This window comes from Rhinoderma darwinii, chromosome 1, assembly GCF_050947455.1.
Source record: "Rhinoderma darwinii isolate aRhiDar2 chromosome 1, aRhiDar2.hap1, whole genome shotgun sequence".
NCBI lineage: Eukaryota > Metazoa > Chordata > Amphibia > Anura > Rhinodermatidae > Rhinoderma > Rhinoderma darwinii.
The window spans coordinates 417,901,319-417,924,827 of NC_134687.1; the positions used below are offsets into that span (position 1 = coordinate 417,901,319).

The 23,509-nt window shown below is 42.7% G+C and overlaps 1 protein-coding gene across 1 annotated transcript; it reads right to left on the reverse strand.

The window, feature by feature from the left end:
* Positions 1-9,039: 9,039 nt before the first annotated feature.
* Positions 9,040-15,763, reverse strand: LOC142647517 (olfactory receptor 5V1-like). The gene is made up of 2 exons (XM_075825373.1): positions 15,739-15,763; positions 9,040-9,989 (listed from the first exon to the last, which is right to left on the reverse strand). The coding sequence occupies exon 2, from the start codon at positions 9,979-9,981 to the stop codon at positions 9,040-9,042; it is 942 nt and encodes a 313-aa protein (XP_075681488.1). The 5' UTR covers positions 9,982-9,989; positions 15,739-15,763.
* Positions 15,764-23,509: the final 7,746 nt, after the last annotated feature.

The following is a 23,509-nucleotide window of genomic DNA, read 5'->3' on the forward strand; positions in this document are numbered from 1 at the left end:
CAGACAGTGAGCCCTAATCTACCAACCACTCAGTCCCTGCCTACTTGCAACGACCCGTCCTAGGCGATGGGGTACAACTGGGCGACGGTCCCTACGCTCAGTAGGTGCACGACAGACAAACAGACAAGGGGACACAAGCAAAGGGAAATGGGGCAGTTGCCCACGGCAACACCGTGAGCAACAAGAGAGGTGAACGAGCCGAGTCAAACCAGGAATGTACGAGGTACCAAACGCAGAGCAGGAGAGTAGTCAGTAAGCCGGGGTCAGTATGAAGCAAGGTCATATAGCTAGGAGCTGCAGCAAGGCCAGGAAACCACACAAGAAGAATCACAAGCAAAGGAGGAACAGGAAAGGCAGGTATAAATAGACAGAGGGCGGGAGATAGCTCCGTCTGGCCAGGCTGCGATAGGCTCTCCCACTCTTAAGCCTGCCATCCTGAGTGGTGGAAGATGGAGTCAGTCTCAGAGACATAGAACCAGGTGCAGAATGATTACCCCTTGGCGTATACACAGAAGTTGTGCCTGGCAGATCCTTTACAAATATGCACATTGAACACATTGTAAACACACATGCACTTACCTTTTATGTAGGAGATTTGTGAGTCTTCACTGCAGCTCTTCTCCTGCTGACAGCCCGACACAGAGCCCGTCGACAGTCTCCCCTCCCCCATGTCCCGACAGCTATCAGCAGGAGAGGTGTGTAGAGCAGGGAAGGGGGGCTGGAGGGGGAGCTTCTAAAGCAGCAGAGACCACGGCTGCTAAGTAGGAGCGAAGCTCCCCTCGTCTCATGACAGGTGCGGTCCTGGCACCGGAGCTCCCTCCGGTGCTAGCGACGCCACTGGGCATGAGGGGGTTCGGGCGGTCATGGGCCCCCTGGGAGCCTTGGGCCCCGGGTGGCCGCCTGAACCGCCCTAATGATAATCCCCTACTGAATGAGAAGGATCACAGATAGGTAATTGCCAATAAGGCTTGCTTATTTCCTGTTACCTTATATACAATAACAAGGTGTATGGGGCAAAATCTTAAAGAGAATCTGTCACCAACTTTGACTGCCATTAACCAGTGTAACCATTATATAGAGTTCCGGATCCCTATTCATAATATATATTTATTTTTGCTATACTCACTTTCTAGCCCATACTGTAATCCTTCAATGTCTCTGTGCGCTTAAGTGAAGCTCCGTGCGCTTAAAGAGGCTCTGTCACCACATTATAAGTGCCATACACTTCTCTCCATTCATGTGCTCAGACATCGTGATCTTGCGAGATCATGATGTGCTGTCACTTAAGGGAGATACAGACGGACGTTGCGTTTTTGCGCGCGCAAACAACGCTGCGTTTTGCGCGCGCAAAAACCATTTGACAGCTGCGTGTGTCATCCGTGTCTGATGCGCGGCTGCGTGATTTTCGCGCAGCCGCCATCATAGAGATGAGGCTAGTCGACGCTCGTCACTGTCCATGGTGCTGAAACAGTTTAAATCTTTCAGCACCATGGACAGTGACTATCTCCTGACGTCGCGTACCGATAATTTTTTTGCCGGGTTCGGCCAAAACGAGTTCGGCCGAACCCGGTGAAGTTCGGTTCGCTTGTCCGGCTTCGCTCATCGCAAAGACACTCCGTTTGGATGTTCGGAAACAGAAAAGCACGTGGTGCTTTTCTGTTTACATTCATCCTTTTGACAGCTGGTGCGCTGTTTCAGTCGGTTCGCACGGAAGTGCTTCCGTGCAACCTGCGTGGTTTTCACGCACCCATTGACTTCAATGGGTGCGTGTTGCGCGAAATACGCAGAGTTATTGAACCTGTCGCACTTTTTGCGCAGCAGACAAACGCTGCGCAAAAAGCACGGACTGTCTGTACTGCCCCATAGACTTGTATTGGTCCATGCGTGCCGCGTGAAAACCACGCGGCCCGCACGGACCGAATACACGCTCGTGTGAATCCCCCCTTACTCACACATTAACGTTGCTGAAGTGTCTTGAGAGTGAATAGACATCGCTTCCAACCAGGACGGAACCTGGTCAGCATCATACACTTTTCTCCCCAACGCCCACTTGATCAAAAGTAAAAACACGCCCAGTTGTCTATTAAGAAAGTCATTAGCATAAATCTAAAATAGGTCGTAAAGCCGTCAAAATTGATCGTTTTTCGAAATAAAAACCACTGCTGTGATCTACATTAAAGCGCCGATCACATAATGTAATAGATAGGGCACTTATAATGTGGTGACAGAACCTTTTTAAGTTATGTGAATGCGAAGTGGAGACCTCGGAATGCAGATTAACAGAGCCTATCCTCTTTGATTGACAGGAGCCCTTTTGCTGATGTAAACAACTTAAAACTTGTTGGAACATAGCCAGTTGAGTGGTGTGTAGGACAGGGTAAGAGGACTAGTTCATGATTATCCATAAAGAGGGCTAGAGAAGAGTGGCAGAGTGGGCATGTATTAGCAAATATTTCCATATAGGCCATAGAGAGACATTACTACTAAAGTCCATGTATTACTGCAGTTTTTGGGGTTAATAGATGGTGACAAATTCCCTTTAATAAAAAATTACAGGCCCTAATTTCAGCATTTTCTTTCAAAACTTTACTTTCATTTGCTTTTTGTGATCCTGTGCATGCAATAAGTTATGACACCGTTCTGAAGTTGGTCCCAGTCATAATGACTGAGGTTGCTAGGCTTGCTACATATTTATCCAAGATGGGCCCGACTGACAAATTTTTATTGATCAGTCTCAAAGAAGTGTTCAATAAATTTTTAGCAACATGACAATTTTTCAGAACATGCATGGGTTTTCAGAAATAGTCATAAATGACTTGTTGCCAGATACGATCTCTTTCCTTCAAACCAAAGTATTAATGAAACCCATTTATTCTCCCTGCTCCTCAGGAGATTTATGATAGTTCCTGTGTATTCTCTGAGCTGAATTCTGGCTATGATCCTCTTGAATGGAATCTTTAACAGAATGCCTCTAAAATAGATGGACAATTATGTCATTGAGGGGGAGAATTTGTGTAGAGTACCAAGAGAAGGAGCTGAAAAGACTTGAATTTTGAAACTATATTTGAATGTTCTTTCTCGTTTTTATGGACGTTGTGTGTTTGAAGAACCCATTCTTTCATTTTTCCATTGGTTAAAAAGATCTGTCACTTGCTGATCACATAGGTGAACTAAATAATGGAAATGGCAATACTTTGCAACAAAGTGTAATAGGGCATATGGACAGAAGTTTTCCCCTTTAAGGAAATTATTGGTTGATGGGATTTTCCTCTTCAAATTACTTCAAATACTTCCAATGAGTCTTTTGGTCCTAAAAAATATTCTTAGAAACGGTTGTTTATAGGAGGTAATCTTTAACATGTTGAGAATATTTTTGTAATCTAACATCTTTATTGAGGGCTAATCTGAGGCCTCTTGTTCAAAACAAAATGTATTTTTATGAAAAGTTTTCAGTTATTCTACATATATTGGATCATGCAGTGAAAATGTAATTTTGTGTCTATGACGTTTTAATTACATATTTTAACCTTAAGGGTATGTTCACACGGCCTATTTTCGGCCGTTTTTCAGGCCGTAAACGCCTGAAAAACCGGAAGCAGAAAGCCTCCCAACATCTGCCCATTGATTTCAATGGGAAAAACGGCGTTATGTTCTGACGGGCCGTTATGAAAAACGGCCGCGTAAAAAAACGGCCGCATGTCACTTCTTGGGACGTTTTTGGAGCTGTTTTTCATAGACTCTATTGAAAACAGCTCCAAAAACGGCCGTAAAAAATGCAGCGAAAAACGCAGCGAAAATCGCGAGTGGCTTAAAAAACGTCTGAAAATCAGGAGCTGTTTTCCCTTGAAAACAGCTCTGTATTTTCAGACGTTTTTGAGTTTGTGTGTGAACATACCCTTTATGTCAAGGCTCAATTGATCTTGAGCTGGTGATGCAATGAACCCATTTTCATTTATATCTCCACCTATATCCCTATTATTAAGAATAATGAAAAACATTTTAACAGAGAAAAAAAAAGAAAGATGAATACAAGATTATGCTTCATGAGGAATTGTTTTTTTTTGCAAAAAGCTAATTTCTTATAATTGAAAAGTAATTTTATTGACACTGCAAGGCTTTCCATTAAAAAGCTCTGAGTCAATTAGACTCTATTCAAACTACGTTTAAGGCCTCATTCACATCGTGTTTGTGCTATCCGTCAAGGGCATACGTTTTTTTATAAAAATGTTGACCATTGAAAACGTATACAAATGTGTACCATTTTCTCTTTACGTCTGTGTTTTTTATAGCGTTTACGTTTACCGTATACTCATAGGTTAGTATACATTTCTGTCCGTTTTTTACTGTAAGGGTATGTGCACACACACTAATTACGTCCGTAATTTACGGACGTATTTCGGCCGCAAGTACCGGACCGAACACAGTGCAGGGAGCCGGGCTCCTAGCATCATAGTTATATACGATGCTAGGAGTCCCTGCCTCTCTGCAGGACAACTGTCCCGTACTGTAATCATGTTTTCAGTACGGGACAGTAGTTCCACGGAGAGGCAGGGACTCCTAGCATCGTACATATGTATGATGCTAGGAGCCCGGCTCCCTGCACTGAGTTCGGTCCACTACTTGCGGCCGAAATACGTCCGTCAATTACGGACGTAATTAGTGTGTGTGCACATACCCTAAAAGTCAACACTGCTAAAAAAACAAACAAAAAAACGGATTGATTTACTGTATGTAAATGGATACAAACATATAGCATTACGTTTGCATGCGTCCTCCATTGAGATCAATGCTAAAAAAAGTTACGTCACGTATACCTTTTTTTGAAGAATAGAATAGCGTAGCAGACCGCTTTTCAGTTCTTTCAACAAACAGTATCCCACTGTAAACCATGACAAACATAGACCAAACGGATGCTATTTTGGTCTACATTTGACCCATTATAGTCTATGTATACGCTGAGCTATACGTTTCAATACTTTTTTAGTATTTAAAAACGTATACGGGTGTAGCCATCTTTATCTTGACTCTGATAACTTGCTGCAGCGTGATATCACACAACAAAAGCCAATGAAAAGTCATTGAAATAGTATAGATAAAGGATCTTGCCACTGTGTATTTAATGCGTTAAAAGTCAAGATAAAGACAGCTACATCTGTCCACTCAGCGGATAGTCCAAACGCGATGTGAATGGGGCCTTAGGCATACGTTGAGGTATATATATATATTTTTTTATTTCCAAAAAATGTATCCTCAATTGTTTACAAAAACATATGCAACTGTATACCAATATATTTGTATATGCCTGCCATTAAGGGTAAGGCCACACGGTGTGTCCATGATGTGGTTTTATTGCGGTTCTTTCTGCGTTTGAAAACCGCATGCGTTATTTTTGTCTCTGCAAGGGCTTATTTAGACGAACGTGTAATACGTCTGTGCAACGCGCGTGATTTTCACGTGCCTCACACGGACCTATGTTAGTCTACGGGGCCGTGCAGACTGTCAGTGATTTTCACGCAGCGTGTGTCCGCTGCGTGAAACGCACGACATGTCCTATATTTGTGCGTTGTTCACGCATCACGCACCCATTGAAGTCAATGGGTGCGTGAAAATCACGCGCAGCACACGGAAGCATTTCCGTGTAACCCGCGTGATTCGCGCAACAGCTGTAAAACTATGAATGAAAACAGAAAAGCACCACGTGCTTTTCTGTTTACAAACATACAAACAGAGTGTCATAATGATGGCAGCTGCGCGAAAAGCACGCAGCCGCGCATCATATGCTGATGACACACGGAGCTGATAAGTACCTTTTGCGTGTGCAAAACGCTGTGTTTTTTGCGAACGCAAAACGTACATGCTCGCGTAAATCCAGCCTAATGCTGCAGTTCTGTTGCGTTTTTAAAGGAAATAATTAATGGACATAGTTTTCACCCGTGTTGAAGTTTGTTAGGAGCTGCCTGTATATAGTTCATTACAATGTATTGCAGAACTGTTAGCAAAAACGCATGCGGTCGGACATTATGAAGATGCAGTTAACTGCACAAAAAACACATTGTAATATAATAGCAGCAGTCTGTCCGTAACCAAATTTTTTAAAAAAAGTTAAAAAACGCAACATAAACGCAACATGACCGCACCGTGTGGCCTTATCCTAACTATAAAAATATTTTGGGCAATATAGTGTGATAGACTGCATTTTTCAAAACCCGCAAGAAACAGTCTTAACCTGTCAATGTATGCCAAATGCATACTCTTTTACCTGACATTTAGTCCCAAGGTTAAGTTAGTCAGTTTCGATGCAGATTTTGGTGCAGTTTTTATGCAGTTTTTTAAACCAAAGCCAGGATTGTATGCAAAAGGAAAGAGACAGTATGGGCATGGCCAGACGTGGCGTATTTCTGCGGACACTGTCCGCATCAATGCCGCACATAATCTGCGTTGCAGATTCTGTTGCGGCTTTGCCTAAAATGTGCATTCAATTGATGCGGATTAGCCGTTACGTATTCAGGTGAAGAGTACTTCCCTTCTCTCTATCAGTGCAGGATAAAGAGAAGGGGCAGCCCTTTCCCTAGTAAAAGTAAAATAAATTCATACTTACCCAGCCGTTCTCTTGGTGACACGTCCCTCTTTCGACATCCAGCCCGACCTCCCTAGATCACGCGGCAGTCCATGTGACCGCTGCAGCCTGTGATTGGCCTATGATTGGCTGCAGCCGTCACATGGACTGAAACGTCATCCCGGGAGGTCGGGCTGGAGGAAGAAGCAGGTAGTTCTCGGTAAGTATGAACTTCTATTTTTTTTACACGTTGATCTATATTGTGATCGGAAGTCACTGTCCAGGGTGCTGAAACAGTTACTGCCGATCGTTTAACTCTTTCAGCCCCCTGGACAGTGACTATCTCCTGTAGTTACCTAGCAACGCTCCCGTAATTACGGGTGCACACAAGTAGTCACCCGTAATTACGGGAGCCCCATAGACTTCTATGGGCATGCCCGTGCCGTAATAACGGCCCGTGATTACGGGCGTTTTTACGTTTGCGTGCATGGGGCCTCAGTCTGGCTATAGACCTAGAAATACATAGGTCCAGCAAGAATGAAGAAATATAATGTTCGTAAAACCAATACTCTACGCAACACACATAACATCTGCGGATTTCATTGCGGAATTTAGAATCTCCATTGAAGTCAATGGAGAAATTCCGCAATGAGTCCGCAATAAGTCCACTACACGTCCGCAACAGCCAGTGTATGCTGCGGACACCAAATTTCACACCGCAGCCTATGGTCCACAGCGGAGTTTTCCGCAACGTGTAAACGAACTTAACTAAAATGCTGTGGAAAGCAATGGAGAAAATGTCCGCTGCGGATTTCCGCAGCGGACTGGCCGCAGCGGAATTCCAAAGCAATTCCGCCACATCTGGCCATGCCCTATAAAGGAAAGACAAATACACCACCCCTATTTTATATCCAAAAACTGCATCATTATTTAAAGTGTGAATCCAGCCTAAGGAATCCAGACATGGCGAAATTGCTGTGGAATTCCGCTGCGGACAGTCCGCAGTGGAATTCTCCAGCGGCCTTTTTTTAAATTTGTTTCTATACATTTTTAGGCCTGTTAGTTCAGACGTTACGGAAAACTCCGCTGCGGACCATAGGCTGCGGTGCGGAATTTTCCCTCCGCAGCATGCACTGTCTGTTGCGGAGAAGCAAAATTTCACTGCGGATTTCAGCCTTTGTAATGCAAAAAATGAAATCTGTGGCAAGTCCGCTGTGTTTTCTGCAACGTCTGAATTACCTGTCAAATATGCAAATGTTGGTGCAGATTCGTTGCGTAATTGCCCCAAATCTGCACCAACATTTGCAGCGGAAACTGCACTAAGATAGGCATAAAATAGACTGTGAAATGCTAAATTCAGGGAATCAGCAGAAAAGTATTTTAATTAGCTAAAATTTGCTCTAAAATGTTTATTTGACTAAAATGGAAATTAGCCTACTAATATTGTGACACCATTATTCTTTTTTTTATTATTTCAACTTAGCTTTTTTTTTTTTTTGCTTTTTTCTCCAAGCAATCCGAATATCAAGCGACATACAGAAGCAGTGCGATTTAAATGGTAAAATTCTCTGCTCTTGTAACATCTGCCACATTGTAAAATCAGAATTGACATCTGGATCCCATGACTGGTGATCACTGATACTGGTAATTCAAGAAGCTCTGTCACTAGCATTACAAGCTGGGATGCTGCTTAGTGAATTTTTAGTACGCTTGTAACAAAAGGATTTCCCGCCAAAACATAAAATTGGCCATATACAGGTAAATCAGCAATTAAACAGCAGCCAAAGAAATTAGGGCATTTTTCTATCCAGTTGCAGCAGCCATGCCAAGTGAGAACAGGAAGTGCGGCCATGTTGGTTGTTACTTTTGAATCAGTTTTTTAGAAACTGTTGATAGACTGTCATTTTGCCAGCATGTTCAGTCAATAGGAAAGTGAATTTTATTATCTCTTTCTGTCATGTTGCATTTATGCTGCAGTTTTTCAAATTAGGGTATGTTCACACGCTAGCTGTCATTTACGTGTGAAAAGACAGACTGTTTTCAGGAGAAAACAGCTGCCTCGTTTCACACGTAAATGCTCCTCCTCGCATTTTGCGAGGCGTCTGAGACGCTCGTAAATCTTGAGCTGTGCTTCATTGAGTTCAATGAAGAACAGCTCAAATTACGTGGCAAAGAAGTGCCCTGCACTTCTTTGCCGAGGCAGTCCATTTACGCGTCGTCGTTTGACAGCTGTCAAACGACGACGGGTAAATTACAGGTTGTCTGAACAGTACGTCGGCAAACCCATTTAAATGAATGGGCAGATGTTTGCCGACGTATTGTAGCCCTATTTTCAGACGTAAAATGAGGCATAATACGCCTCGTTTACGTCTGAAAATAGGTCGTGTGAACCCAGCCTGACAAATACCATTGTCTATGTGCACCAACTCCAAACCTCCCTGAAAAGTCGTGTCAAAATGAGTTTAATGTTTCTGGTCATGTACTTAATTAGCTAATCTCTCTTTTATATAGAAAACTTGTTTATGAAAAGCGTTCTTAACGTCCTGGTTTTTCAAAGTATATATAATTGGGTTCAACATTGGTGTCACAAGACTATATATGACTGAGATGAACATGTCCTTATCCAAAGAGTGTGTAGAAGTTGGTCTAACGTAATTTGAAATACAACTACCATAGTACAAAATAACAACAATAACATGAGAGAGACAGGTAGAAAAAGCCTTTTGTCTTCCCTCAGTTGACCTGATTTTCAATATGGTCACAATAATATATATGTATGATATAATAATGCACAGGAATGGAGTCCAAGCTATAAAAACACCAATAGACTGTAGCAAAAGTTCATTAACAAAGGTATCATCACAGGCCAATGACAAGAGAGGCGGTATGTCACAAAAAAAATAATTGATCTGGTTGGAAACACAAAAATTCAAGTGAAATGTGAAAAATGTGTGGATAATAGAATTGATAAGACCGCTGGCCCAAGAGACACTGACCAGGATATAGGTAGCTTTATGGTTCATTATAACAGAATATTTTAGAGGATTACATATGGCTACAAAACGATCATAGGACATAATTCCAAGCAGAACGCACTCTGTGCCAACACATGCAAAGAAGAAATAGAGCTGCATAACACAACCAATGAATGATATGGTTTTCTTCTCCACTACAAGAACTTGTAACATCTTGGGCATGGTGGTAGACGTATAGCAGATATCCAGGAAAGACAAGTTGGCTAAGAAGAAATACATAGGCGTATGAAGACTCTTCTCCAGTTGAGACACCAGCATAACTGTCAAGTTCCCCAGCAAAGCTATGACATAGATTAGAAGGAGAACACAAAAAAGAAGAGGTTGGATACTGGGACGATCCGAAAGTCCAAGTATTTGAAAGTCGGTAAATGTAGTTTGGTTAATTCTCATTATATTTGCTGGCTTCGATTATGCAAATACATTTATTTATAGGAATCAGTTAAGTTACTTCCACTTCTGGCGTTCCTGTTTTGGCAGAACGGTAAACTGTATTTATGTTTGGTTTCACTATTCTAGTAAGCAATATGACAGAAAAAGGGGCAGGGAAAAGTGAGGAGATGTATGTGGCTACGGAAATCAATAAATACAACCGTTATTAAGTTTCATTAAAATAAGTACCCAAAGGAGGAATTGTTCACCATACAATAGAGATCATTATTTATGTACATGGTCACATACTAGTACGCGGCAGCCGTTAAGGGGAAGTATGGAGTGGGTTCACGGGCCGTTTACAGTGGTTGTTATGGCAGCCTGGGGGCCTAATAAAGACCGCTCGGTCTGCCATCTTTGTACTCCTTTGAAACCCTGCCTCTGACATTAGTATTGCAGTATATCATGAGAGCGATCCAACGATTGCTGCTTCAAGTCTCCTAGAGGAACTAATAAAAAAAAAGTAAAAAACTGCACAAAACTGTTAAATAAAGATTTTTATAATGTTCCAAAAAAAAGAAAAAAATGAAAAGTCTCCCAAAGCAATGTTCAATTTATTTAATTTTTTTAACATAACTGGTATCGTCGTGTTTGTAAAAGTCAGAACTATCACAATTAGGCATTATTTAAGCCGCTCGGTGAACGACATAAAAAAAAAATATACAAAACTTGCAAATTGCTGTTTTTTGGTCACCTTAGCTCTCAATAAAAAAGGAATAAGAAGATCAAAAATTTGCATGTACCCCAAAATGGTATCGGTGAAAACTACAGCTCGCCCTACATAATTTAAGCCCTCACACCTCTAAATTTAAGGAAAAATAAAAAAAGTTATGGCTCTCAGAATATGGCAACATAAAAAACAATTTTAATTTTTTTCGAAAAAAGTATTATTTTTTAAAAGTGGTAAAACATAAAACAAATCATATAAATTTGGTATTGCAGTAATCGTATCAACCGATAGAATAAGGTGAATATGTAGTTTTTACCGCCTGATGGACGCTGTAAAAACATTGTGTAATCCCTGTTTTTTGCCCATTTCACCCCACAAATAATTGTTTTTTTCAAATTCCCAGTAGATTATGCAGTACAATAAATGGTGGCATGAAAAACTACAACTTGTCCCTCACAAAACAAGCCCTCATACGGCTATGTCGATTAAGAAATAGAAAAGTTATGGCTTTTGGAAGGCGGGGAGGAAAAAACGAAAATGAAAAACTCAAATTGGCCTGGTCTTTAAGGGGTTAAAATTTCATGGGGAATTTAGTATGACAGGCATTTCAAATGACAGTCAAACTCAAATGCACTGAAGTACAATGTGCCAATTATACTAAGAAACGCACGCCTCTTAATAAATTTGCTGCATGTTTAGCTGTCTGTGCGACAGATATTTAGAGCAGGTGTAGATTTACTCCATATCTTAGGCCAATACAGAGGTCTAAAAACCCCTTAACCTTATGTCTAGTAAACAATATGAAACTGAATATGACTTCTGAAAAGAAATTAGAAAAAATATACAGTTTATACACAAGTATAGCATAATATAACTTGTACTGTAAATCATAAGAATAAAAGAAGTCACTAATGAGTTTTGTGACCACATAAAAGCAGCAGGACACAGGCTGAGTACATTCATACAGGTCACGGAATTCCTCTCTGATTTTAAATATTCTGAGGAGCTTTATGTCATTTCTGATTGAATGACATGAACCGTTCCTTGTACTTAATGGAAGTCTACAGCAGCTGAGGTGTGTATCACAGTATAATCCACAGTGTACCCTTTATACCGTACCAGCTACAGTGTACCCTTTATACCATACCAGCTAAAGTGTACCATTTATACCATACCAGCTACAGTGTACCCTTTATACCGTACCAGCTACAGTGTACCCTTTAGACCGTACCAGCTACAGTGTACCCTTTAGACCGTACCAGCTACAGTGTACCCTTTATACTGTACCAGCTACAGTGTACCCTTTATACCATACTAGCTACAGTGTACAGTTTATACCATACCAGCTACAGTGCACCCTTTATACCATACCAGCTACAGTGTACCCTTTATACCGTACCAGCTACAGTGTACCCTTTATACCATACCAGCTACAGTGTACCCTTTATACCGTACCAGCTACAGTGTACCCTTTATACCGTACCAGCTACAGTGTACCCCTTAGTAATATCAACAATACCCCACTCGTTTAGCTCACAACCTCCCCCTCCATTACCAGAAAGAGGTCCCAAGTTCAGTTCATTTTAACTAGGAGGGGTCTGGAGTTTTAGCCATAATACTTATGTTAAGATCTGACTACATTACGGCTGTCTGAATGAGGCCTAAACCAGGCATTATAATTACATGTTCAGCCAAAAATTCACCTGTAATATAAAAGAGTACCAGCAATATAGCGTACGAGTATATCACACTGTTATTAGATTGCTTATCTAGTTTGCCACCGTGGCCAATGTTATATTGGATGTAGGTTTTATGTTATGGTCATTACGTTTTTTCATATTTATCTACCTTTTTACAAGATCCAAAATAGAACCGGATCCAACTAACTGATTCGAAAGATTGATTCAAAGTGAATCATTTTTGTGCATCAGTTGTCTAATTAGTTCAAGTTAGTTTTCTAAAATAAAATAATGCACAGCAAAAATACACCAGTGTGAACATGCCCTAAATGCAGTACATTGTTCTTACAGACTGATCCTAAAATTGTCAATATTTCAAAGCCATTAACTTAAAAAAATGAAATAAGAATACTCACCTTAAGTTATCTGTGAAAAAAAAAAATCATTGTTTTTATAAGGAATCCTCATATAGAACGAGTTTTAAGGAACCAAGATGAAATGTGATTTGCAGAAAATGGAAGGCCTTCTTCACACGTTGATTTTTAGACAAAAAAAAACCCATAAAAAACATGTTTTTTGTAAAATTGTACATGCATTTTTTATAAAGTTTTTAGTGGCATATTTAGCTCACTGTTTACTACTAGGTGGCGTTTTTCACATTGCATAATGCTTAATTGAAAGATCATTTAATGCAAAGTACTTTATTTGCAACACATGCTTTTTTTTTTAAAAAAAAAAATGGCACCAAAAACGGCATGAAAATATGTCACATATTCAGACTTGCATTTTTTTAAAGAGTAAAAAAAATCTATGGGACAAAAACGCCACTCAGGCTACGTTCAGATGTGGCAGAATTGCTGTTGAATTCCGCTGCGGACAGTCCGCAGCGGAATTCTGCAGCAACCGTTTCTTACATTTGTTTCTATACATTTTTAGGAAACTTAGTTCAGACGTTGCAGAAAATAACTGTGCGGAATTTAGGCTGCGGTGCAGAATATTCCCTCCGCAGCAGGCTCATGACGTTGCGGAGAAGCAGCGGAATTTCACTGCGGATTTCAGCCTTTGCAATGCAAAAACTGAAATCTGTGGCAAGTCCGCTGTGATATCTGCAACGTCTGAATTACCTGTCAAATATACAAATGTTGGTCCAGATTCTGAACGTGGCCTTAAGGATGCAAAAACCGCGAAGGATATGCTTGCAGCAATTTGTAAAAAATGCCACTGACTCAAAAAAGCAAGTTAAAAAAAATTGCCACCTAAAAAAAAAACATCATGTTAGGAGGACGTTTTACATTTTCCCATTGACTTCAAGCTAACATCTTACTACAATATTTTTTTGCTGCTAAAAACTCCCGAGTAACCAATAGCCAAAACCAGGACTAGATCCTAAACACAGGGGAAAAATAATGAAAAGATCTATACTTCTCTTCTTTATATCTACTCCTGATTTTGGCCTTCAAATACTGATGCAAAATACTGACCAAATCTGCAATGTATGAATGAGGCCCGAGAGTATGTTCACTCGCAGAGTTTACAGGCGTATTTTGGGGCGTAAACGCCACAAAATACGCCTGAAAAAACGATAGCTGAATGCCTAAAAAGAAGTAGCATGTTACTTCTTGAGCCATTTTTGAAGCTGTTTTTCATTGTGTCAATGGGAAAAAAGCTCCAAAAAGGGCTGCAAAAAAACGCCTCAAAAAACATTTTCAGCTTCAAAAACGGCTAAAATCAGAAGCTGTTTTCACAGAAAACAGCTCTGTCAATTTCTGCCGTTTTTGACTTTGCGTGTGAACATACACTAAGGGTATGTTCACACGCAAAGTTCTTCCCATTGAATTCAAATGGGCAGATGTTTGTAGGCGTTTAGCTACCGTTTTTTCAGGCGTATTTCGAGGTGTTTACGCCCCGATATATACCTGAAAACACAGTGTGTGAACATAGTTCACTTTTTTTCTGCCTACCTGATGAGGTTTTTTCTCTCTGTTTCGATACGTCCTCTAACAAAGTTGAATTTGTCGGGTAACAGTTTTGATGATATCATAGGCTTGCCTGCACTCCTAAGATACTTACAATAAGATCTATTGAATTTAGAGTACTCACAATTGTCACATTTTAGATGACATAAAGCTAAACACGCAAAAACATTGTTAGATTAAATTAATAGCTCTCATATTTTTTAAAATAGATTTGTACATTGTCAGATATAGAAAGCCTTCATGAATACACATCCTATTGCAGGGAATTTTGGCAGATACGGTAGAATAGAGAGAAAAGAAGACCATTATGTTAGACAGTGTGAATCTTTCTTACCAGAATAATAGAGGAGGGGGAAATAAATTCTAATATTATGTACCATATATATCTCGAGAGAAATGTCTACAGATTTCCTAATTTGCTTGGCGCAAAACAAATGCTATTAGTAATTATGTAAAATTAGACTCTTGTGAATTCATTTTATGAATTTAGGGTCAATGTCCTCGTGTTCCCATTAGCTGCAATAAACAATAGTAAAAGATGAAAGAATATTTTCTTAATTTTGCCTCTTCACTTCCTCCTCATATTATATCGATAAAGACAAACTTTTGCAAAAAAATTTAACCAGATTCTCATAATAATTATTCATCAGGTTGAATTCACACACAGCCGTGTGATCAGAATATGAAGCTCTCTACAATGGGGGAGATTTATCAAAACTGCTGTAAAGAAAAAATTTGACTTCGGCCATTACAGGTACTCACCTCGTCTCATAGATGGTGCGGCCCAAAATAGTTGACCATAGCAACCAATCAAATTGCACACTCTTTTTCAATAGGGGTTCTGAAAATGAGAGCTGGAATCTTATTGGTTGCTATGGCCAACTATTTATTCGTCTACAAGACGAGGTGAGTACCTGTAATGGCCGCGGTCGCGGACTACCGGCATTACTTACCCGCCAAGGGCCGCGACCGCAGATCTGTGAGCTCTTGCCGGTGTCTCTCTCCTCTGAGACACCGCCACACAATACTGCCCTCGGCTGCTATCCTATCCCAGCACATTGTCATATTTACTATATCTATTAACATTTTTATGTAAGTTGATTACAATCAATTTTAAAGTTTTATTATTTTAACCAGAGGAACAGGAGTTTACCACTCCCACTCTCAGCTGTCACCCGCACCTTTGACCCAGAAGCAATTCCTTTTTATGGACATAAAGGGAAAGCATTTGTCTCTTTGTTTGATAAGCCTGATGAAGACCTAGGTCCTAGGTCGAAACGCGTAGCATGTTGTAGTTTTTGTTATTTTATTATCATTTGAAATAAATAAGAAGTTAAAAAAACTATTCTTTGTCATCGCAAATTGTGCACATCTCACCAATGGGAGCACCCGCATAGGAGTTTTATTTCCTTTTTCTCCATTCTACAATTACTGGACGCTGGAAGGATCCCTTTCCTCAGGGTACAGATACCCAGAGTCAGCTATGGAGGCCAGCAAACCAAGGTGTACAGAGGTCCTTGAGATCAGATATGCAAAAAAGTTGAGATGTGCTGACCACCCAGCCCAACCTCATTAGGTGAGCCTTTATGTACAGTGAAGGAAATAAGTATTTGATCCCTTGCTGATTTTGTAAGTTTGCCCACTGTCAAAGTCATGAACAGTCTAGAATTTTTAGGCTAGGTTAATTTTACCAGTGAGAGATAGATTATATTAAAAATAAAACAGAAAATCACATAGTCAAAATTATATATATTTATTTGCATTGTGCACAGAGAAATAAGTATTTGATCCCCTACCAACCATTAAGAGTTCAGCCTACTCCAGACCAGTTACATGCTCCAAATCAACTTGGTGCCTGCATTAAAGACAGCTGTCTTATATGGTCACCTGTATAAAAGACTCATGTCCACAGACTCAATTAATCAGTCTGACTCTAACCTCTACAACATGGGCAAGACCAAAGAGCTTTCTAAGGATGTCAGGGACAAGATCATAGACCTGCACAAGGCTGGAATGGGCTACAAAACCATAAGTAAGACGCTGGGTGAGAAGGAGACAACTGTTGGTGCAATAGTAAGAAAATGGAAGACATACAAAATGACTGTCAATCGAGATCGATCTGGGGCTCCATGCAAAATCTCACCTCGTGGGGTATCCTTTATCCTGAGGAAGGTGAGAGCTCAGCCGAAAACTACATGGGGGGAACTTGTTAATGATCTCAAGGCAGCTGGGACCACAGTCACCAAGAAAACCATTGGTAACACATTACGCCGTAATGGATTAAAATCCTGCAGTGCCCGCAAGGTCCCCCTGCTCAAGAAGGCACATGTACAGGCCCGTCTGAAGTTTGCAAATGAACATCTGGATGATTCTGAGAGTGATTGGGAGAAGGTGCTGTGGTCAGAAATTGAGCTATTTGGCATTAACTCAACTCGCCGTGTTTGGAGGAAGAGAAATGCTGCATATGACCCAAAGAACACCATCCCCACTGTCAAGCATGGAGGTGGAAACATTATGTTTTGGGGGTGTTTCTCTGCTAAGGGCACAGGACTACTTCACCGCATCAATGGGAGAATGGATAGAGCCATGTACCGTCAAATCCTGAGTGACAACCTCCTTCCCTCCATCAGGACATTAAAAATGGCTCATGGCTGGGTCTTCCAGCACGACAATGACCCGAAACATACAGCCAAGGCAACAAAGGAGTGGCTCAAAAAGAAGCACATTAAGGTCATGGAGTGGCCTAGCCAGTCTCCAGACCTTAATCCCATCGAAAACTTATGGAGGGAGCTGAAGATCCGAGTTGCCAAGTGACAGCCTCGAAATCTTAATGATTTACAGATGATCTGCAAAGAGGAGTGGGCCAAAATTCCATCTAACATGTGTGCAAACCTCATCATCAACTACAAAAAACGTCTGACTGCTGTGCTTGCCAACAAGGGTTTTGCCACCAAGTATTAAGTCTTGTTTGCCAACGGGATCAAATACTTAATCTACCTCTCACTGGTAAAATTAACCTAGTGTAATGTCGGGGTAGGGAAACAGACAAGTGAGCCCTAATCTACCCGCCACTCAGTCCCTGCCTACATGCAACGACCCGCCCTAGGCGACGGAATACAACTGGGCGACGGTCCCTACACTCAATAGGTGCACGACAGACAAACAGAGAAGGGTACAAAGAAGCCAGGGAAATGGGGAAGTTGCCCACGGGAACACCGTGAGCAACAAGCGAGGTGAACGAGCCGAGTCAAACCAGGAGATGAGCGAGGTACAAAAACGCAGAGCAGAAGAGTGGTCAGAAAAGCCAAGGTCAATCACAAGCAGAGGATAAGAAGTTCAAGAAGCTGCAGCAGGGCCAGGAAACAAACAGAGAAGAATCACAAGCAAAGGAGGAACCGGAAAGGCAGGTATAAATAGACAGAGGGCGGGAGCTAGCTCCGTCTGGCCAGGCTGTGATAGGCTCTCCCACTCCTAAGCCTGCCATCCTGAGTGGTGGAAGATGGAGTCAGTCTCACAGACATAGAAGCAGGTGCAGACTGATTACCTATGGGCGTCGACACAGAAGTTGTGTCTGGCAGATCCTTTACACCTAGCCTAAAAATTCTAGACTGTTCATGTCTTTGACAGTGGGCAAACTTACAAAATCAGCAAGGGATCAAATACTTATTTCCTTCACTGTATGTAACGTCCGTGGTCGCTGACTACGAACTCCTTCCATCCAGTCGACCCCCTTCTCTCCAGAGAAGTCTGCACATGCGGCCGTCCTGTTCCACAGTGACCACCAGGGTGCGCTCGCGAGCTCAGTCCAGACTGAAGGAGCCAAAGCGCACACAGGTGGAAGATTGAGCAGATTGCTCCCAGAGCACCCTGGGCTATACGAAGGGCTGTGCCCCTCCCTGCAATTCCTGAATGTTGTTGTCGTTATCCTAGTATGTCTATGCAAATGGTCTCCTAGTGTTTCCCAGTTCCGAGTGTTTCCCGTTCCTGCTACCTGTAACCTGTATCCCGTGCTATCCTGGTCAAGTACCGTGTTGACTGAAGTCGTGCTGTGCTGTATACCACACCTGTTTTGCTACACTACACCTGGAGCCTGCCTGCTGCCTAGTCCCAGCCGAGCCTGTCTTGCTACTGTCTGAGCTACCACAGGTACACTATATGAACTATAGACTGTGACCTGTGTCCTGTTGGATAGGCTGCCATACCATCAAGGCGGTACGGCCCAGGGGGGTCCACGTACCCAACGTGACAATGTATCACCAATTCACCATTGCACCCACGGTCCAAACGTTATTGCCCTACGGGAGCGCCATATATGTCCCATTTTTGTCTCCGTTAAGCATTATACCAGCATACCATTAACTATAAAAAGGACACTGCCCTCTTCTTCCTTGCTTGAGCGTTGTCATCTGTGCCAAGTGTCATTTGTGTCAAGTGTCTGAAACACCAAACATCTGCTACATCAAACAACTTCTACATCAAACATCTGCTATGTCAAGTGTCTGCTACGCCAAGTGTCCGCCTAATCTTCTATCTAGGTACTCTTGGCCTAAAGACTATTATTGACTGTTGTTTGGCCAGCTGCTACTCGGCTACGGCGGAGTGGCCTAGTAGGTCCACATAGCCCCATAGCCATGACAGTTTGTTCTGGCCATGGATCCCGCTGGTCAACCCAAAACCGCAGTCCAAATGATGCAAGCAGACATGTGTGACCTCCGGGCATGCGAGGATCAACTACTACAGGCAGTAAACTACATAAATACTTGTTTGCATCTTCCTCCTGTACCTCCTCTGGCTGTTGTCGCTGCTCCACCACCTGTTATCTCTCCTATCTGCCTTGGGTCTGCAATTTCGTGGCCTCTACCTCCTCGCTATAACGGGGATCCTAAGACCTGTAGATGTTTCATCAATCAGTGTACAATCCACTTCAGGTTGCGTGCTCATCTCTTCCCCTCAGATGAGGCCAAGGTTGCTTTTATTATTTCTCTCCTCCCCGGCAAAGCCCTGGCATGGGCGAACCCCATCTTGGAACGGGAGGGACAGTAGTTTTATGATATGTCGCTATTCCTAGAGACTTTTCGTATAGTGTTCGAGGAACCTGGTCAAACATCTACTGCCGCTGCCTCACTGCTGATCCTCAATATAGGGAAATCAACTGTATGGCAGCACGCCATCTCCTTCTGTACACTGGCAGCGGAGCTGGCTTGGAATAATGAGGCCTTAGTGGCAACTTTCTGGCAGGGCCTGGCCTCTCATACAAAGGATGAACTGGCAGCTCGAGAGCTTCCTGTTACCTTTGATGCTCTGATACTTCCGGCAACCCGGATCGATATTAGGACCCAAGAGCGCACCTTGGAAGTTCGTTTGGAGAAGAGGTCTTGTCAACTGGCACCCAAATTTCAATTTCTACTGCCCTGTCCTGCTGCAACTCCAGAGGAGCTTGTGCAGGTAGACAGACTCTGACTGTCTGACCAGGAATGGCAACACAGACGTTTGACTGGGTTTTGTCTGTATTTTGGCCTCAAGGAACATTTCGTGTGCCAATGCCCGCAAAAGCCGGGAAACTCCATCAACTAGGCTTGATTGGAGATACAATCCAAGGTGAATCTCCCACAACTACTAAATTCTCTCCCAGACTTTCTATTCCGGTGTCTATTGTCACCGGTGAAGGATCGCACTTTGTTCCTGCTTACTTGGATTCTGAAGCAGTTGCAAACTTCATTCAGCAGGACTTAGTAGACCATCTCCAATTGGCTACTGTTTCCCTAGAACTACCTCTGGCAGTCGCTATGTCCCAACCAAAGGTATTAACCCCCTCCTGATAGGATTCACATGGCTTTGCCAGCATGCTCCAGTCCTCGATTAGAATTCCATAGAGGTCCTCCAGTGAGAAACCCCAATGTCTTCACCGCTGCCTGCCTCAGGTTCGACCTGTAATTTCTCCTCAGCCTCAATCTCTCTCTGGACTACCTCCACAATATGCTGGTTACGCAGATGTTTTAGCAAAAAGGAGGCAGAGATCCTTCCTCCTCATTGTTCCTATGACTGTCCTATCGAGCTGCTTCCTGAAGCCTCTCCCCCTCACGGACGAGTTTATCCTTTCTCCTTGCCGGAAACCCAGGCCATGCCAGAGTATGTCAAGAAGAACCTAGAGAGGGGGTTCATGAGGTAGTCTACTTCGCCAGCTGTAGCTAGATTCTTCTTCGTGGAGAATAAGGATGGATCACTTCGAACAATCATTGATTATCGTGGGTTAAACCAAATCACGATCAAAAACTAGTAACCCTTGCCGCTTCCGGGCTCTTTGACAGGATTCGTGGAGCCAATGGAGTTCACTAAGCTGGATCTACGCGGGGCCTATACCTGATCCGTATCCGCAAGGGTGACGAACGGGAAACCGCATTTAACACCGAGATGGTCACTACGAATATCTCGTAATGCCCTTTGGACTATGTAATGCTCCAGCTGTGTTCCAAGAATTTGTAAACTACATCTTCCGTGATCTTCTATATGTCTTTGTGGTGGTGTATTTGGATGACGTCTTAATCTCCTCACCTGATGTGACAGCACATCAGAAGCATGTATGCCAAGTCTAGTTGTGGTTACTGGGGAATAACCTATACTTGAAACTCGAGAAGTGCGTATTTGAAAAAAAAACCCTGGCCCTTCCTGGGTTATATTATTTCTGATCGTGGTCTTCAAATGGATTCAGAAAAGGTGAAGTCCGTTTGGAGTGGCCATGTCCTCAAGGTCTCCGGGCTATATAAAGATTGCTCGGATTCGTTAATTTCTATTGTCAGTTCATCCCAAATTTCTTGTCTCTTACCGCCCCCCTCTCTGCTCTTACCAAGAAGGGAGTGAATGCCAAGGTCTGGACCCCTGAGGCAGAGTTAGCATTCTCGAACCTCAAGAGCGTTCACTTCTGCCTCAGTTCTTCATCATCCTGATGTGGCTCGACAGTTTTTCTTGGAGGTTGACGCCTCTTCCATTGGTGCTGGAGCACTCATGTTTCAAAAGAATATCATGGATAAGTCAGTATCATGTGGATTTTTCTCCAAACTCTTCTCTCCTGCTGAGCAAAACGACTCCATTGGGGACCGAGAATTGCTCGCTGTCAAGTTGGCCTTGGAAGAGTGGAGACACCTGCTGGAGGGGGCTACTCATTCCATCATCATAGTCACAGATCACAAGAATCATACATATTTGCAGTCCGCAAAGCGACTAAATACTCATTAAGCCAGATGGTAGCTGTTCTTCGCTAGATTTCGATTCCTTCTTCACTTCCACCCTGCGGACAAAAACATTAAGGCCGATACCTTGTCCCGGTCATTCGAGACTGATGATTTTGAAGAAAGTCCTCAACACACATCATTGATCCTCCAAGGATTATTGCTGTAAACCCTCTACAGATCAAGGACATTCCTACTGGAAAGATTTTTGTCCGTTCTGCTGTAAGGAAAGGAATTCCCTAATGGGGGCATAATTCCAAACTGGCTGGGCACTCTGGTGGTGTCCGTAAGACTCGGGACTTTGTTGCTCGTCGCTACTGGTGGCCCACTCTATTCAGAGATGTCTTGGACTCTGTTTCTTCCTGTACGAACTTTGCCCAAAACAAGGCTACCCTTTCTAAACCTGCTGGCCTGCTTCTACATCTGCCAGTTCCTTATACCCCCTGGCAACATATCACCATGGACTTTATTACTGACCTTGCTCCTTCTTGCTCCTTCTTCTGGATGTACTACTGTGGGGGTCGTGGTGGACCACTTCTCCAAGATGGCACATTTCGTCCCTTTGACTGGTCTTTCCTCTGCTCCTTGTGTGTACATCTTTCGTCTGCACGGCCTTCCCCTCCATATTGCGTGAGATCAGGGTGTACAATTCACATCTAATTTCTGGAGAGCCCTGTGTGGACTTTGGATGTGAAATTGGATGTTTCTTCCGCTTATCACCCGCAGTCTAATGGCCAAGTTGAAAGGATCAACCAGGTACTTGAAAATTACCTTCGTCATTTTATTTTAGCTCAACAAGACAATTAGCTACAGCTTCTACCATGGGCCAAATTCTCATACAACAATCATACCAGTGAATCTAATCTGCTACTTCTCCGTTCTTCATCGTGTACAGTCAACAACCACGTGTTCCTCTTCCTGTGCCAGCTACGTCTCAAGTGCCTGCAGCAAAGGCCGGCCTTAGGATAGATGGCCCCGTGTGAAATTATCTTTCGATGCCCCACCCATCATAAAAAAATGCCTCATAAAAAAGTATAATGCCCCACCATAGTATAATGCCCTATATAGTGCCCCCACACAGTATAATGCGCCTTTAGTGCCCCTATATGGTATAATAATAATATTTAATAATAAAATATATTATAACCCCTTCAAGGACACTGTATTTTGTCCTCTAATTGTGCCCACACAGTATTATGCCCCCTAAGTGCCAGACACAGATTATTGCCCCCTGTAGTGCCCCTACACAGTATAATTTCTGCTTAGTGGCCTTCACACAGTATAATGTATCCCTCCCCTGGCTGCCACACTCAGCCCCCCCTTTTAGATAGTTTATGCCAAACAGCCTCCCTGTAGACAATGCCCTAATTCCCCACCTCCTCCTTGTAGACAGTGCCATACATCCCCCACCTGGCCCCTTGTAGATCGTGCCATACAGCCGCCCACCTCCCTCATGTAGGCAGTGCCATACAGCCCCCCACCTCGCCCTTGTTGATAGTGCCCGCAAACAAAATAAAAATTACTCACCTAGGCCCCGTTCCCACGATGAACTGAGCTGCTCCACAACGGTATCCTTGCGTAGGCCGGCGCGATCCTGTAGCCTAGTACAGAGTTTCCCAACCTTTTCGGACTCGAGGCACCCCTGGATTGTTTAGAGAAAGACAGAAAACGGACGAAAACAAGCACTGTATGTTCACACCGGGTTTTTTGTAAGGCAGAAAAAATCTGCCTCAAAATTCTGTCACTTGACGTTTTTTTATTTTGTTTTTTTTAAGCAGTTGAAGCTAATGCAAAAGACACAGGCAAAAAAGCAATCCAAACGAGCGCCGCAGGTAATTCTGCCTTCTATTAATTTCAATTGGAGGTCAGTGGTGGAAACCATTTGAAGACCATCAGCCCCTCACTCACAGTAAAATGACCATCAGCCCCCCACTCACA

Bases quoted from the DNA above. Each gene is read 5' to 3' on its own strand.
- LOC142647517 (XM_075825373.1), bottom strand. From the start codon at position 9,981: ATGAGAATTAACCAAACTACATTTACCGACTTTCAAATACTTGGACTT.